This window comes from Acanthopagrus latus, chromosome 8 (assembly GCF_904848185.1).
Source record: "Acanthopagrus latus isolate v.2019 chromosome 8, fAcaLat1.1, whole genome shotgun sequence".
In the NCBI taxonomy this organism is placed as follows: domain Eukaryota; kingdom Metazoa; phylum Chordata; class Actinopteri; order Spariformes; family Sparidae; genus Acanthopagrus; species Acanthopagrus latus.
Genome location: NC_051046.1, coordinates 694,959 through 707,520, shown reverse-complemented (window position 1 = coordinate 707,520; position 12,562 = coordinate 694,959). Strand labels below are relative to the sequence as shown.

Genomic DNA, 12,562 nt, shown 5'->3' with positions numbered 1-12,562 from the left:
CCTCATTTCACGCCACCTTCCCAACATCACAAGACTGATTCAACCTATCAGTGCACATCACGCACGGCAGACACAGCAAGACGAAACATGTAGAAGACGTGAGAAGACGTGAACAGAGAAGGAGACTGCAGAGACCCTGCAGCCCTCTGCCCGGAGCCTCTTAGTTTCCCACTTTGTTGCTGCTCAGTAAAGAAGCTGGGCCAGTTCTTCTACTGGAGAAAACGATGTGTGGACTTTTGACACTTCTGTAAAACAGACTGGCCTGTAGAGCAACACACACTTAATATAAAAGACATTTTGACTGGAGACGCTAAAAAAAAAAAAAAAAGAACTAAACTGGTCTGTAGAAAAACAATCATGTATTTAATTCTCTCTCACAGGGGTCAAAATGATTTCCAGTTTGTTTCAACAATAATTTATACAAAGCTTCTGTATTTGTTTGTAATATAACTCATTTTACAAGTTGTCCAATCTTTTAATGACCAACAGTCTTTCCAGGCGTGTTCTGTTCTCGCTAGTGGACTCACATGAAGCAACACTACAGCTGAACCTGCTGCTCTGTCTCACTGAGGAATCAACTTAAACACAACAGAGAACTCATGACAATATGACAATGCTACAGGGTTACAACTACAGTAACCATGGTAACCCCAACCAAGAATGCATCCTTAAATTAGGAACTAGCTCCGTCGCCATGGTAACAGCAGTCTAGAAGAGCATGGACTGCAGCGACTTACGGACGGTGGCCATCTCCTGCTGTTGCTGTGGAGACAAGAGGATGTGACATCAGCAACCTCTGACATCATCACAAATTTATATATATATATGATATAATATAAATACATTACTTTACCATTTGTTTGTATAAATAACTGCATTATACGTTTAGACTTAATGAGTTATATTTTCCAGTGATGCTGCACTCATCTGTTCATTCTGTTGACTGTACGCAGATGATAACAAACAATCAGCTGCTAGAAGGAGCTGACAGATTTTCTGACAATCTATAAATCATGTCACAACATTTAAATTTATTTGGAATTAAACTTTCAAGGAACACCTTTTGTTAATTTAGTCTGACTGGCTACATGTCATTGATATGTCAGTGTAACTTTATTCCTTTTTCCTGTAATGTATTCTGTTACTTTGTGCTGTAATAAACCCTTTTAAAAATAAACTGTCTCATAACATTACGACATGTCTGCATGTCAAACTTCTGCTCAATCAGTCCTGAAGTCTGACTGATGGTCGGGCGCTCCACACAGGAGAAAATGCTGCTCGACACACTCCTTTTATTTTGCACACCTGGTGATTTTTGTTACATGACATACACACAATGTGATTATGTAGTTTGGTTACTATCACCATGGAGACGGTCGTTTTCAAACTACACTGAGTCCGACCTACATTTGTTTGTCTGGGGAGCAGACATCAGCTGTCACCAGAGTGACTGACAGAAGGCCTAAAAACATTTTCCATGTCTGCTCCACAAGTAGAAATGAACATAGTTTGTATTTTTATCGTTAATTATTTTATTCATTGGTTTTATTTACCATCCCACTGTGGTTGGTTACGGCAATCTGCTGTTCAAAAACAGACTGAGAGCTGATCAATCAATTTAGATACAGTTAGTAAGATAGAGCATAATTGCTGCGAGACAACAGATTTAAAGAGCTGTCTGAGCAGTTCATGCTTTACTGAAGGCAGCTGTTTACTGCACGTCAAGCATAACTTGATCCATCTGTCCATCTGTCAGGCTTCACTCTGCCCTCTCCTCTCACCGTGTCCATGAGGATCTTTTTCTGCAGTGTGGCCATCTCCTTTCTCAGCTCCTGTTGCGCCCCCTGCAGGAAAGCATCATGGCTCTTCTCCGTTTCCTCCATGTTCTGGAGGAAATACAAAATGTGATTCAGTCTGACTTCTTTCCTAAATTAAGAATTCAGATGACAAATACATCAACCTCATTTACTCCCTGGAGTTCTGTAACATGATCTGTAACTCAGAAGACATTTTGGATGGATTATTATATCATATACAGTAAAACCTCCAATGTTTCCTGCAGGTGTCATCAGAATGTGAGATAATGTATGAAAACACAGCTCAGACATCGTCACCTTCACAAACTGCTCGTACAGCTCTCTGACCGTCTTCAGCTTCTGGTTCTGTACCACTCTGGCCTGCTGCAGGATCTTCTGCTGCTGTTTAAACAGATTCTACAGACAGAAGAAACACTGAGGATTATTAATCTGGATGTCACTGTACTATAATCTACTCACAAAGGTTAAAGCGATCTGCTTGAGTCTGGCAGTAAGTGATCAGATCCTTCTTCACATCATCAAATGTGATTCAGAAAATTTCAACTGATTTGTTGCCACAGACAGAGAGAATGCGTCCTGCATTTCCTCTGCAGAGGGAGACGATAAACATTGTTTTTACCAATTCAGCAAAGGGCCCGAGGCTGGGACTCTAACACGGGGCCGCTGCAGCGAAACAAAGCAGTGGAATAATTTCTTACCTCCAACGAAAGGGTCACCTGTGTTCACCTGTTTTCCTTTGTATGTTTTCAGAAGGATTACACAAAAATCACTGAACAGATTTCCACAAAACATGGATGGAGGATGTGCCCCATTATAGACAAGCCCCATTAAGTGTGGATCCAGATAAAAGGAGGGATACAGGATTTTTTCTCATTTCCTTTCACATTGTGAGAATGGGCTTTTATCCCTCTTTTATATTTTTACTTAATTTCTCAGGGAATAACACAGAGATCATGATGAAAAAAAGGTGATGATAAATAGAGTTTATTTTGATCACAGCACAGCAGGCATGTGCATACATAGCGTCCAAGGGGTGCTTGAGCCCCTGCCCTTTTTGTGTGTTTTTTTAATGAATAAATACATTCCTTTTTATAACGGCGGTATAAAAACACCACGGTTAACTAACGTAGACATTTCCTTGCAATACTGTGTTTTGTGTGCTGAGCCTATGGAGACAGACAGAGAAGCTGCTGCCTCATCAGAACTGGGGGTTAGGGTTAACAACGCTTTCCTGAGTCTAATTTTTGATTGTTTTTCAACGACTAGGTCTTAAATATGACCTGAGGGGATTTTCTTTTAAAAGCGGCTCCAGATGTCACAGAGTATCAAACCTGTGCGTCTGTTTAATCAATCAAGAAAGGAAGTGAACAAACATTGAGCTTCTCCTCCTGCTCTTCAGCACGCTGGGCTTCAGTCTCCCACTGTTGGAGCGCAGACGACACCTGCTGGGAGTACTGGTGAGTCATCTTCTGCCTGAAGACACACACACACACACACACACACACACACACACACACACACACACACACACACACACACACACACACATTCTGATCTTTAACTTAAGTAAAAGTAATAACGTCACAGGACAGAAACTTCCCGTTACAAGTAAAAGTCCTGCACTTATAATTTTACTTCAGTGAAAGAGAAATAATAGCATCAAAAAGAAAAAGTACTCACTGTCAGATGGTTCATTGAGAATAATCATAATGCTGGATCTGGTTTATTAATGTGTTCATAATGAATGTTGTAGCTGTTGAAGGTGGGGCTCATTTTATCTGTGAAGCTTCTGGAATCTCATCTATTGATCGATTATATTTGGTTTCATTCATGATCTGAATCTGTAAAGTAACTAAAGCTGTTAAATAAATGTAGTTGGCTAAAATAAATTAAGTGGAAATATAAGTCGCAGTAGTAATCAGAAATGTTCAAGAACCTCAAAATTGTACTTTAGTCGCCGTCGTTTTTGTTGTACCGCCACTTTGTTTTGATTGTATCATTTGTTGATTATATGTTTGTCTGTTAAAAGCTGATTTGGGATTTTTTTTTTACAAATCTGGTGAAAGCATGTCAGACAAAGTAAACCAGTTCAAATCTCTTCATCTTCTCTTCATAATGCTTTAATTTTGAGATTTTCTGACTTTTCCAATTAATTTACAATTCATACACTCTGGCGCTGAAGTTCACTTTAGTGTCATGTTGTCTTCTTATCTTTAAACCTGCTGCAGTAACTTCATTTCCTGCAGGTGTCAGGACTTTCATCAAGTTCTCTCAGTGCTGTGGTGTTCGTGAAGTCACAGGAAGAAGAAACTCAAACCTCTGGCTGTGATAGTTTCCCCACAGCTGCTCCAGCTTCTGTTGACTCCCCTTCATGTAGTTTTTTGTCAGAGACTCCAGGCGTTTCTTCTTGGCCTGCATCACCTTGCTGATATCAGCTGGAATTTCAATAAGAGAGCACTGCATATCGAAAGCAATACTGATCCCATTATTGCTTTACAATTTTTACAGGATTTAGCAGATGTTCTGGATCATCAATTCTGTGGTTTGAATCTACAAATACCTGATTTAAGAGTTAGTAAACTTAAATATAAGACCAAACTTTCATTACCAAACATGACTTGATATAATTGCTGTTTTTCAACATTCCAGGGCTGTACAGTTACCCAAAATATAATCTAAATCACAATATGAGTGCAATATCCAAATTGCAAGAGTTTTAGTGAAGTTAAAAATGTGAAGACCTGAACCTCATATTGTTCTCCAGATGAAAGAAAACATTTAAAAGGTTATATTATTGTCATTTAACTATTTTTTTTTCCAGTGAAAATGAAAATCTTGACGTTAAAATGACCATTACAACTAATCCTATCACACTTGTATTACCTGTACATATGTTTGTAATATCTGGTAATGTTAGTATGATGTTAGCACCACAGTGTGCAGCCCATACAGACTGTGCACACCTGCGTGGAGCTGCTTACCTCCGAATTTCTCCAACATGGACTGAACCTCATTTCTGAAAGTGTGGAAAATAGAAACGTTACGTTTACCGGTTAACTAATTTAGTCTATACACTAATGTACATTTCTGCAGCTTCCTGATGTTACCAGCACACACTCAGAACAGCTAATGTTACATGAAGCTCTCATATAGCAGCTCATGTTAAATACCCCACAGCACACGGAGCCGCCTCCTCTTCGAAGGCCGCAGCAGGTCTCTTCTTGGCCAGCTTGTCCACTATCGGAGTTTCATCTTGTGAAAGCGATATTGATCAAAAGTTAATGTCCGTGTCTTAGCTTGACTGTTTACTGTTTGAGTTACAACCAGCTAATGCTATTGCTAACGTTAGTCAGCTCCACTCACCTTCTCGAACATCGTCCTCAGAGCCACTCAGCTCTTTCTTTTCATCCTCTTCAGTAAAATCAAACACTTTTTTATCTGGTTTTTCTTCTGGGTGTTTTTTCTTCACCTGTCTTCTCGCTGTCGCCATTCTTCCAGTCTGGTCTGTCAGTTCAGATTCAGCTGACACCACCTGATGCTACTGTACAACCTGGACTCCACTGATGGCGGCCTGTGATACGGTGGCTATGCTAAATGCTAATATTAGCTTGGCGTTACTTCTGTTCGACAAATATCACGAACAAACGGACATAACTTAATTTCGGTTCTTTTCTGGCATTAAGCGGAGCTCTGCCGTGGCTTCTGGTGTTAGTTCTATTCTGTGACTGACGCTGGACTCGCCTGGTTAAACACGAACTAAACCGAGCTAAGCTAACCACTAGCTTCTCCGAATTTCAACTCTTTTCCCGCCACAACCAGATCGAGGCTGCGGGTTAAAGGACCATGCCGGTGTTTTATCTGTGCCCAGCCTTTACTTCAGGTCCAGTACTAATACCACGCTTTAATTAGGCTTTATTATTGTACTGCGATGAAAATGTTACTTCAGTAAAACGTTTCAAGTACAATTGTAATATTATAATTATAAAACTATAATATAATTATAATTAGTACTCAGACAAAATGATCTGATGAGATGATTATAACTTGTGAATTAAGGTAAAAACAGGATTCTGTTGACTGAAATTACATTTTGGGGCAAACTATTCTTTTGGGATATAATGAAAGTGAATCCTTTTTTTCTTAGATATTGTATGTTTGATTTTCTATGAGCTGTACTGTAAGAAACTGACTTTTACCACGATGATATGATCAGACACAAAGAATGAGGTACATGCTCCCTGCGACATCATTACCTCATTCCAAGTATAACTGAAAACACCACCAGCTCATGTGTAAGTGTCATGTTGCCTTTGTCAACCTGTTCTTTGTGATTTAAGCCTAACTTTCTGACTTTCTGACAGTAATAAAATTAATGTACTTTTTAAAATACATCCATAGAAGGCAGAATAAATGGCATGTGACCAAAAATAAAACACAAGGACTGAAATCTTGGAAAGAGACAGGAGACAGCTATCATTTAAATGCTGACAGTTTTAACACTTAAGTCATACTCATGAATTAGTATTAGTCTCATTTCAGAATATACTAGGAGGTGTTAGAAAAACAATCAGCACATCAACATGTAAAAAAATATATCACACCAAACTGAAATATAAAAAACATTTCACTTTCTTCTTTTACTTCCCATCCATCCTGTTAGTGGATGGAAACAGAGACATTAACAAAGAGCTGTCCATGATGACGCAGGAGAATCTGAAGCTACAGCTTTCAGTTCAGTCAAATATCAAACTTCTCTTCACAAATACAATGTCCATTCTCTTCGTAGTCCTCGCGGGTCACCACGATCTCGTCGTAGTCCGGACTGTGTGCCAGCAGCTTCCCTCCTTCCCAGGAGTAACAGATTGGACTGCAGGGCGAGACAGTAAACACCGTTAATAAAACTATGTTCAGAAGAATGTATCCTGTGATTATTCTGTTTACATACTTTCAGTTACTTTGTGACGGTGGACTCCTCGTGTAACTGCAGTTACAACGAGATAAATCCTGCTTTACTTTGTCTCATCTGTGAACATGAGAGCACTGAAACGCAGCCACAGTGTTTCAGTTGTTTTATGACTGTCAGAGCCCTGAAAGCAGTGAGCAGGAGGAAATCCACGCTTCTCAAAACTGAAAGCTGTTGTTACGTCTCACACGTCTGACAACTGTCATTTACATTTTCAGGCTAAAAAATACACAACAAAAGATAGAAATTAAGTTTGATACAAAGTTCAGTTTCTTAAATCTGTCCAGACTGAACCATCATAAACCAACATGTCCTCTGGTACCAGTCAGCTGATCCTCTTCCTCACACAGGAGAAGAGTCTAGAAGTGATGCTGCAGGCTAACGCTAAGCTAGCTGCATCACCTTTGTAGTGTTTCTTTTGGATGCACAAAAGGAGGCAAAGTTGGGAGAAAAAAATCCCCGATCTTGAATTTGATTATCCTTGACTGATTTAGAATCAAAATCATGACATCCCTACTGTTAAATATGCATTACTGAAAAGAAGACTGAATTGTTCTTAAACTTTATTAAAGCGTCACAACACACATTTATCATCATCTCTGCAACAACAAGACTCATGATGAACAGATGAAAAAAAAACATCCCAATCGATACAGAGACATCATCTTTTATTTTCTACACATTCTTCTTCCTTGCCAAAGCCTTGTGCCTACATTGCCCACAATGCAACTCTTTCTCTGACAGCTGTGTGGGAGATTGTGGTGGGTTACACTCGTAGCAGCAAATGTAGCTAAACATAGGACTAGGAGCACTATTCAAACTTACTTTGCAGGTTGCAGGACCGACACAGGGAGGTGGGCGGGGGCGAGTGAGCGCAGCTCAGCCTCCAGTCGCTCTCTGAAGCCTGGAAACAAAGTGTTTCCTCCAGTCAGGACGATGTTCTGGTAGAAATGTGGCTGCATGTCTGATGGCAGAAAACACTGTCAGCAGCTTTTAACACATACAAACATACTGTGCTAATGGTTGTATATTTGCTGTTAAACATGACGTCTAAAACAGAAAACCGTCTGTGCTGTGACCTTCTGGCAGGGACTGGATAGAGTCCACGATGGCCTCCGGGATGCCCATCTCCTGGATGCCGATGTCTGCCGGGTGGAAGAGCATCTCAGGAACAGCAAAGCGCTCATTTGCCAACCTCAAGATCTGCTCTCCTGTCTTGTACTTTCCACTGAAGACCATCTCCTCTCGTGGCTGGAGGACAGAAAGACCAAAGAGAAGGAAGGATGAACAGCAGCCACGCGCACAAAATAAGACACGTGCCAGGATGATCAGACTTGACATGACACTCTGTATTAACAACTCACAATGACAAATATTGGAGAATGTTTTCTCACCTTGCAGAAGCCTTTTTTGATGGAGCTAAAATCTGGAAGAACATAATCCCTCATCACAGAGTTTTCCTCCCCTTTCATCCTGAGAGAGCACAGAGCACATTTAACATCCTGTAACCTCCTGATACAACGCTGCAGACAGACCTGCAGTATGATGATGTTCTGAGAGCAGAGAAAGTACTTCTTCGTGACCTCTGGTTGGGTCTTGCATATTTGAAGATGACACACTGTGACTCTCAGAAAAGAAGAAGATTTCACATAATGGTTAAACTATTCCTTTAATAAACTAGAGTTCCAGCAACTCCATGTGGTTATGTGCATGTGTGTTCATTGAGTATGATGTTATCAGTATTTTCCAATCCCTGTTTGTCTCAGATTCCAGTACAGAATGACACATTATTTTTCAAAGCCGGTCACTTAGTCAGGCCAGATTTCTCATTATTACCTAGATGTAAACAGAAAACAGCCTGCAGGAGAACAGTTGAAAGGATTTACAATGACAGGATCATCTGACCGTTTGTAACAGCACACTAAACTGTTCAGTCTGTGTTTGCTGTGCTGTGGCTCAGCTTACTGTGCGATCTCCATGTCCTCGTAAAACTGTAAGGAGACGTAGCAGACGTCCTCTTTCACTTGGTTGATAACATGAGTTTCATCCATGACATGTAGTTGGCTGGAAGGAAGGAAGAGAGATGAATTTATGTAATTTGATCTTAGTCATCCAAATCACTGTGTTCATGTTCAGATATCCTCTCTAGAAGTGGAAATGAAATGATCTGACCTCTGGAAAGAAACACTTTTCTGCCACCTGAGATAAAGAGAGTCAAACCAGACTGAGTGGAGTGAATTTACCGATATGAAATGATCTCCTTCAGGTGATTGGTCAGTAGCTTCCCTCCTACGTTGATCCTGGAAGGCAAGATTAACCCATTGGTCATTAGCATTCTGTAGTTGTTACTGTTAGTGAGAGTGTTGCAGGTTCAAGATGTTGTTGCGGTCCTCTGACCTGCGGATGCCTTCCTTCATTTTCCTGCTGCGACAGTAGGGGGCGATGTGTGTGAAGGAGAATCCGCTGTCGACCACCAAAGAGCAGAGCTCCGAGGGTTTAGTGTGGAAGTAGTGATGAGCGCTGAGAGAGCCGGCTGGAGAACACAGAATACAGCAGAGATTTAACACATATCTGACAAGCAGATGGGCAAAGAAAGTGACTTTCAGAAAAGAGTCAGATAAAGAGGTGAAGTAATTTATTACTGAAATGCAACAACTCAATCACTTCTTCATTCACAGCACTCTGTTGTCAGGTCCCATGACCACAGTAACCCGACACAGCATCGCCACACGTGAGGAGAAGCAGGGAGGAGACGGTCAACAGCGAGGAGAATCCCAGAGGCGAGGGCGGCATGATGTTGTGCTCATAATGAAAAAGCGGCACGTTCTAGTGTGTGGAACTTTGTCCTGGTTAAAACCTGACAGTGGTGTACAAGGAGAAAAGACCTGCAAGCCGCACCTGAAGTTAACACCACAAATATCAAGAACCACCTCAAACTTCACCATAAAATCTAATATGAGTTAGCAATGAAGGACAAGAGGAGGAGCAGGAAGTAGTGTCTCGCTCTGTGTTTGTGGAGCATTGACTCACCGTTGATCCTGAGAGCTGACTGGAACTGATACTCCTCAAACAGGATCTCATTCATGGACTCCTGAATGGAGGAGAAGTTAAAGTACGGCTCGGTGATGACGACACTGGTGTCTGCAAAATCCACCTGGACCCAGAACAGCAGAGGAGGTGATGAGATCAGATGAGATTAGTAGACAATGAGATTTAACACTGTGGTTAAGAGAGGACATGAAGAACAAAAAATCAAGCAAACTCTAAACCTTAAACATTTCCTTTCCAAACAGATGATCCCACACTTTCCTCTGCACGTCCCAGTTGACCAGATATCCCTGTGGAGAAAGTGCCAGAGACAAAAATGAGAAGGAACCAGTAAGTAGAAACCAGTCATTGTACAGCAGCAGCCTCTTCGTGAGGTGAAACTCTCTCACCTTCTGGAAAGGAAGGATGTAAAAAAGGCCTGAAGGATCTTTGATCTCATCGAGCTGATTGGCTGTGAAGGTTTTTAATCTAGATGTCTTGGAGCGAAACTGGCAGTTTGGGATGACGCTGCGACAGAAAGAGAGAAGGAAGATGAGACGAGAACACCTGAAATAAATGCACACTGGGTGGGTTTGCTCTGATCTTCTCTGCAGAGCTGCAATTAATCAACTTTTGTCATAGATGATTATTTAATGAGTATTTTTTTTTAAGAAAAAAAAAAGGTCAAAAACTCTCTGATTTCCGTGTGTGAGCGTGTTCTGGTGTCTTTCCTCCTCTATGACCTTTGAGTTGTGGACAAAAAACAACAACAAAAAAAACTTTAATGACGTCATCGTGGGTCTTTTTCAAGCTTCATATTCGGTTCTAACTGATGTTCTGCATCATCCGTTTGTCCATTTCAGTCCGACCCGCTCTGACCCGGTCTGCACGGAGTCGTTCGGACGAGAGACCGGACCGTGTGTCGGCGGATGTGTTGATGACTGAGTGCTGCAGGTCGACGTGTTTAAGACCGATTAGCTGCACAGACTCTTTATTATTAGCAGTCGCGTTAGCTGTCTTGCTAACATCGTACCTGACTTTCTCCTGACTGTATCCTATTTTCGCCGTGTAGGCTCCATTGTCCAGAACTAACGTCGCCATTTTTGAACTGGTACCGGCCACGAAAAGTAGACTTGTCAAATGTCTTCCACAGTTGTTGATACAGAACACATAACTACACCGAACACACACGGAGAACACACAGGTCCGCCATTAAAACCTGATGTTGGAGTCCCGCCTTCCAGCCAATCGTGTTCCTCTTCTCTTCTGTTTTCGGCGGACTTGACAATCTGTGAAGACCAATCATATCTTTCTGCTCCTTTTCTCTATGTTCATTGGTAGTTGGTACAGCCAATCGCATACGACAATTAGGGTCCTTCTAGAAAAACGTTCGGGTGGAAACAAGTGCAGTTTATTTCATTTGAATGAATGAAATGAATGAAATATGTAGGAAGAAAGAAATGAGACAACACGGGCTTGATTTTATCACCACCAATACAAATATCAGATAAAAAATAATTAATTACATAAAAAAATGTAAACACATGAACGTGACAAAAATGTATTCAAACACCACCACTATTATTGTGGTGCAAAATTAAATACATATCATCATTCTGATCGTAGCAGTTGAAACCAGTGGAGTAAAGAAAAATCACTGATTTCTTTGAAAAAAAAATCAGTTGGGCTGCAATTAATTATTTTCATTGGTACCAATAATTCTGCAGAATATTTTCTTTATTAATTGAGTAATTATTTTATCCTAGGAAAAAGAGAAGAGAAGTGAAAATGGCTCAATACATTTTTTTAATGACCCTGGGCATGTTTAAAAGTCACTGTGGTGAAGTTTAGATCCTTTTATTGAGAAACAATTGCTGCTGGTCCAGTTTTAGCCGGTGTTAGCTCACCTCAGGTGAAAGGTGGCATTGAGTCGATGGGTTAATGACCTGGAAGCTATTGAAATATCGTATATATAAAATATAAAGAAAGGACAAAAAGTCAAAAAACAAAGAGGTGTGTCTCATTCAACCAGTACAAGAAGACATTTAGTCTGTTAGAGGCTCAGCAGTGCATTCAGCTGCTGTTTGTGGCCTAATGAAGGCTGAAAATATTGTGTCTGTGCTCACATTGTGTTTATTCACATCTTGAGCAATGAGAGAGTCCCAGCAGGAACTCGTCTGTTTGTTCAGTTAAGAGTCCGGATGTGTTGTTGTCACAGTTGCAGATCAGTTACCACATACAGACGTTTAGCTCGTTAATGTTGCAGCTGGTGAGCAGGGAGCTCATTCATATGATTTAATAGTTTGCTATGTATCTTATGAATTTCCTCCTGAATCATTAAACTCTGGTTAATATAATAACCTCATATTTTTTCTTTTCTTTTCTTAATCTGAATCTGCAAAGTTATCAAATATATACAGTGGTATAAAAAGCACAAGATTTACCCTGCAGTAAGCAGTCTGGACTGTGAACTGAGTGGTTTTGTGAGAAGAAAGAGGTCAATACTTGCTAGCTAGCATGCTCACTTCAGTGCAACACGTAAACGTCTTTGACAGAATGTTAAAAACCATTTATTCGGTCGGTTGATAATTTTAGCTAATTTAAGTATTTTATATATTGCATCTTTAAACTCTATGAGCTCTGTGGTTGATTTCTCATGATCACTTTGTTATCAGTTATTGATGAGGTCTTTCTCCTCAGTCGACTCTTTGGACAGTTATAAAAAGAAATTCTTGGAGGTTTGATGACACAATGA

The 12,562-nt window shown here is 40.5% G+C and overlaps 2 protein-coding genes across 2 annotated transcripts; both read right to left on the bottom strand.

The window, feature by feature from the left end:
* Positions 1–340: 340 nt before the first annotated feature.
* On the bottom strand, positions 341–5,647 carry sycp3 (synaptonemal complex protein 3). Its single transcript, XM_037107386.1, has 8 exons — positions 5,181–5,647; positions 4,988–5,069; positions 4,799–4,833; positions 4,135–4,252; positions 3,191–3,290; positions 2,115–2,213; positions 1,782–1,886; positions 341–762 (listed from the first exon to the last, which is right to left on the bottom strand). Exons 1-8 carry the CDS (start codon positions 5,305–5,307, stop codon positions 709–711), a joined length of 720 nt encoding a protein of 239 aa, XP_036963281.1. The 5' UTR covers positions 5,308–5,647; the 3' UTR covers positions 341–708.
* A 617-nt stretch (positions 5,648–6,264) lies between these two features.
* On the bottom strand, positions 6,265–11,067 carry actr6 (actin related protein 6). The gene is made up of 11 exons (XM_037107366.1): positions 10,841–11,067; positions 10,218–10,335; positions 10,050–10,118; positions 9,811–9,934; positions 9,178–9,313; positions 9,024–9,080; positions 8,746–8,844; positions 8,175–8,253; positions 7,860–8,031; positions 7,606–7,744; positions 6,265–6,684 (listed from the first exon to the last, which is right to left on the bottom strand). Exons 1-11 carry the CDS (start codon positions 10,906–10,908, stop codon positions 6,555–6,557), a joined length of 1,191 nt encoding a protein of 396 aa, XP_036963261.1. The 5' UTR covers positions 10,909–11,067; the 3' UTR covers positions 6,265–6,554.
* Between the last annotated feature and the right edge of the window lie 1,495 nt (positions 11,068–12,562).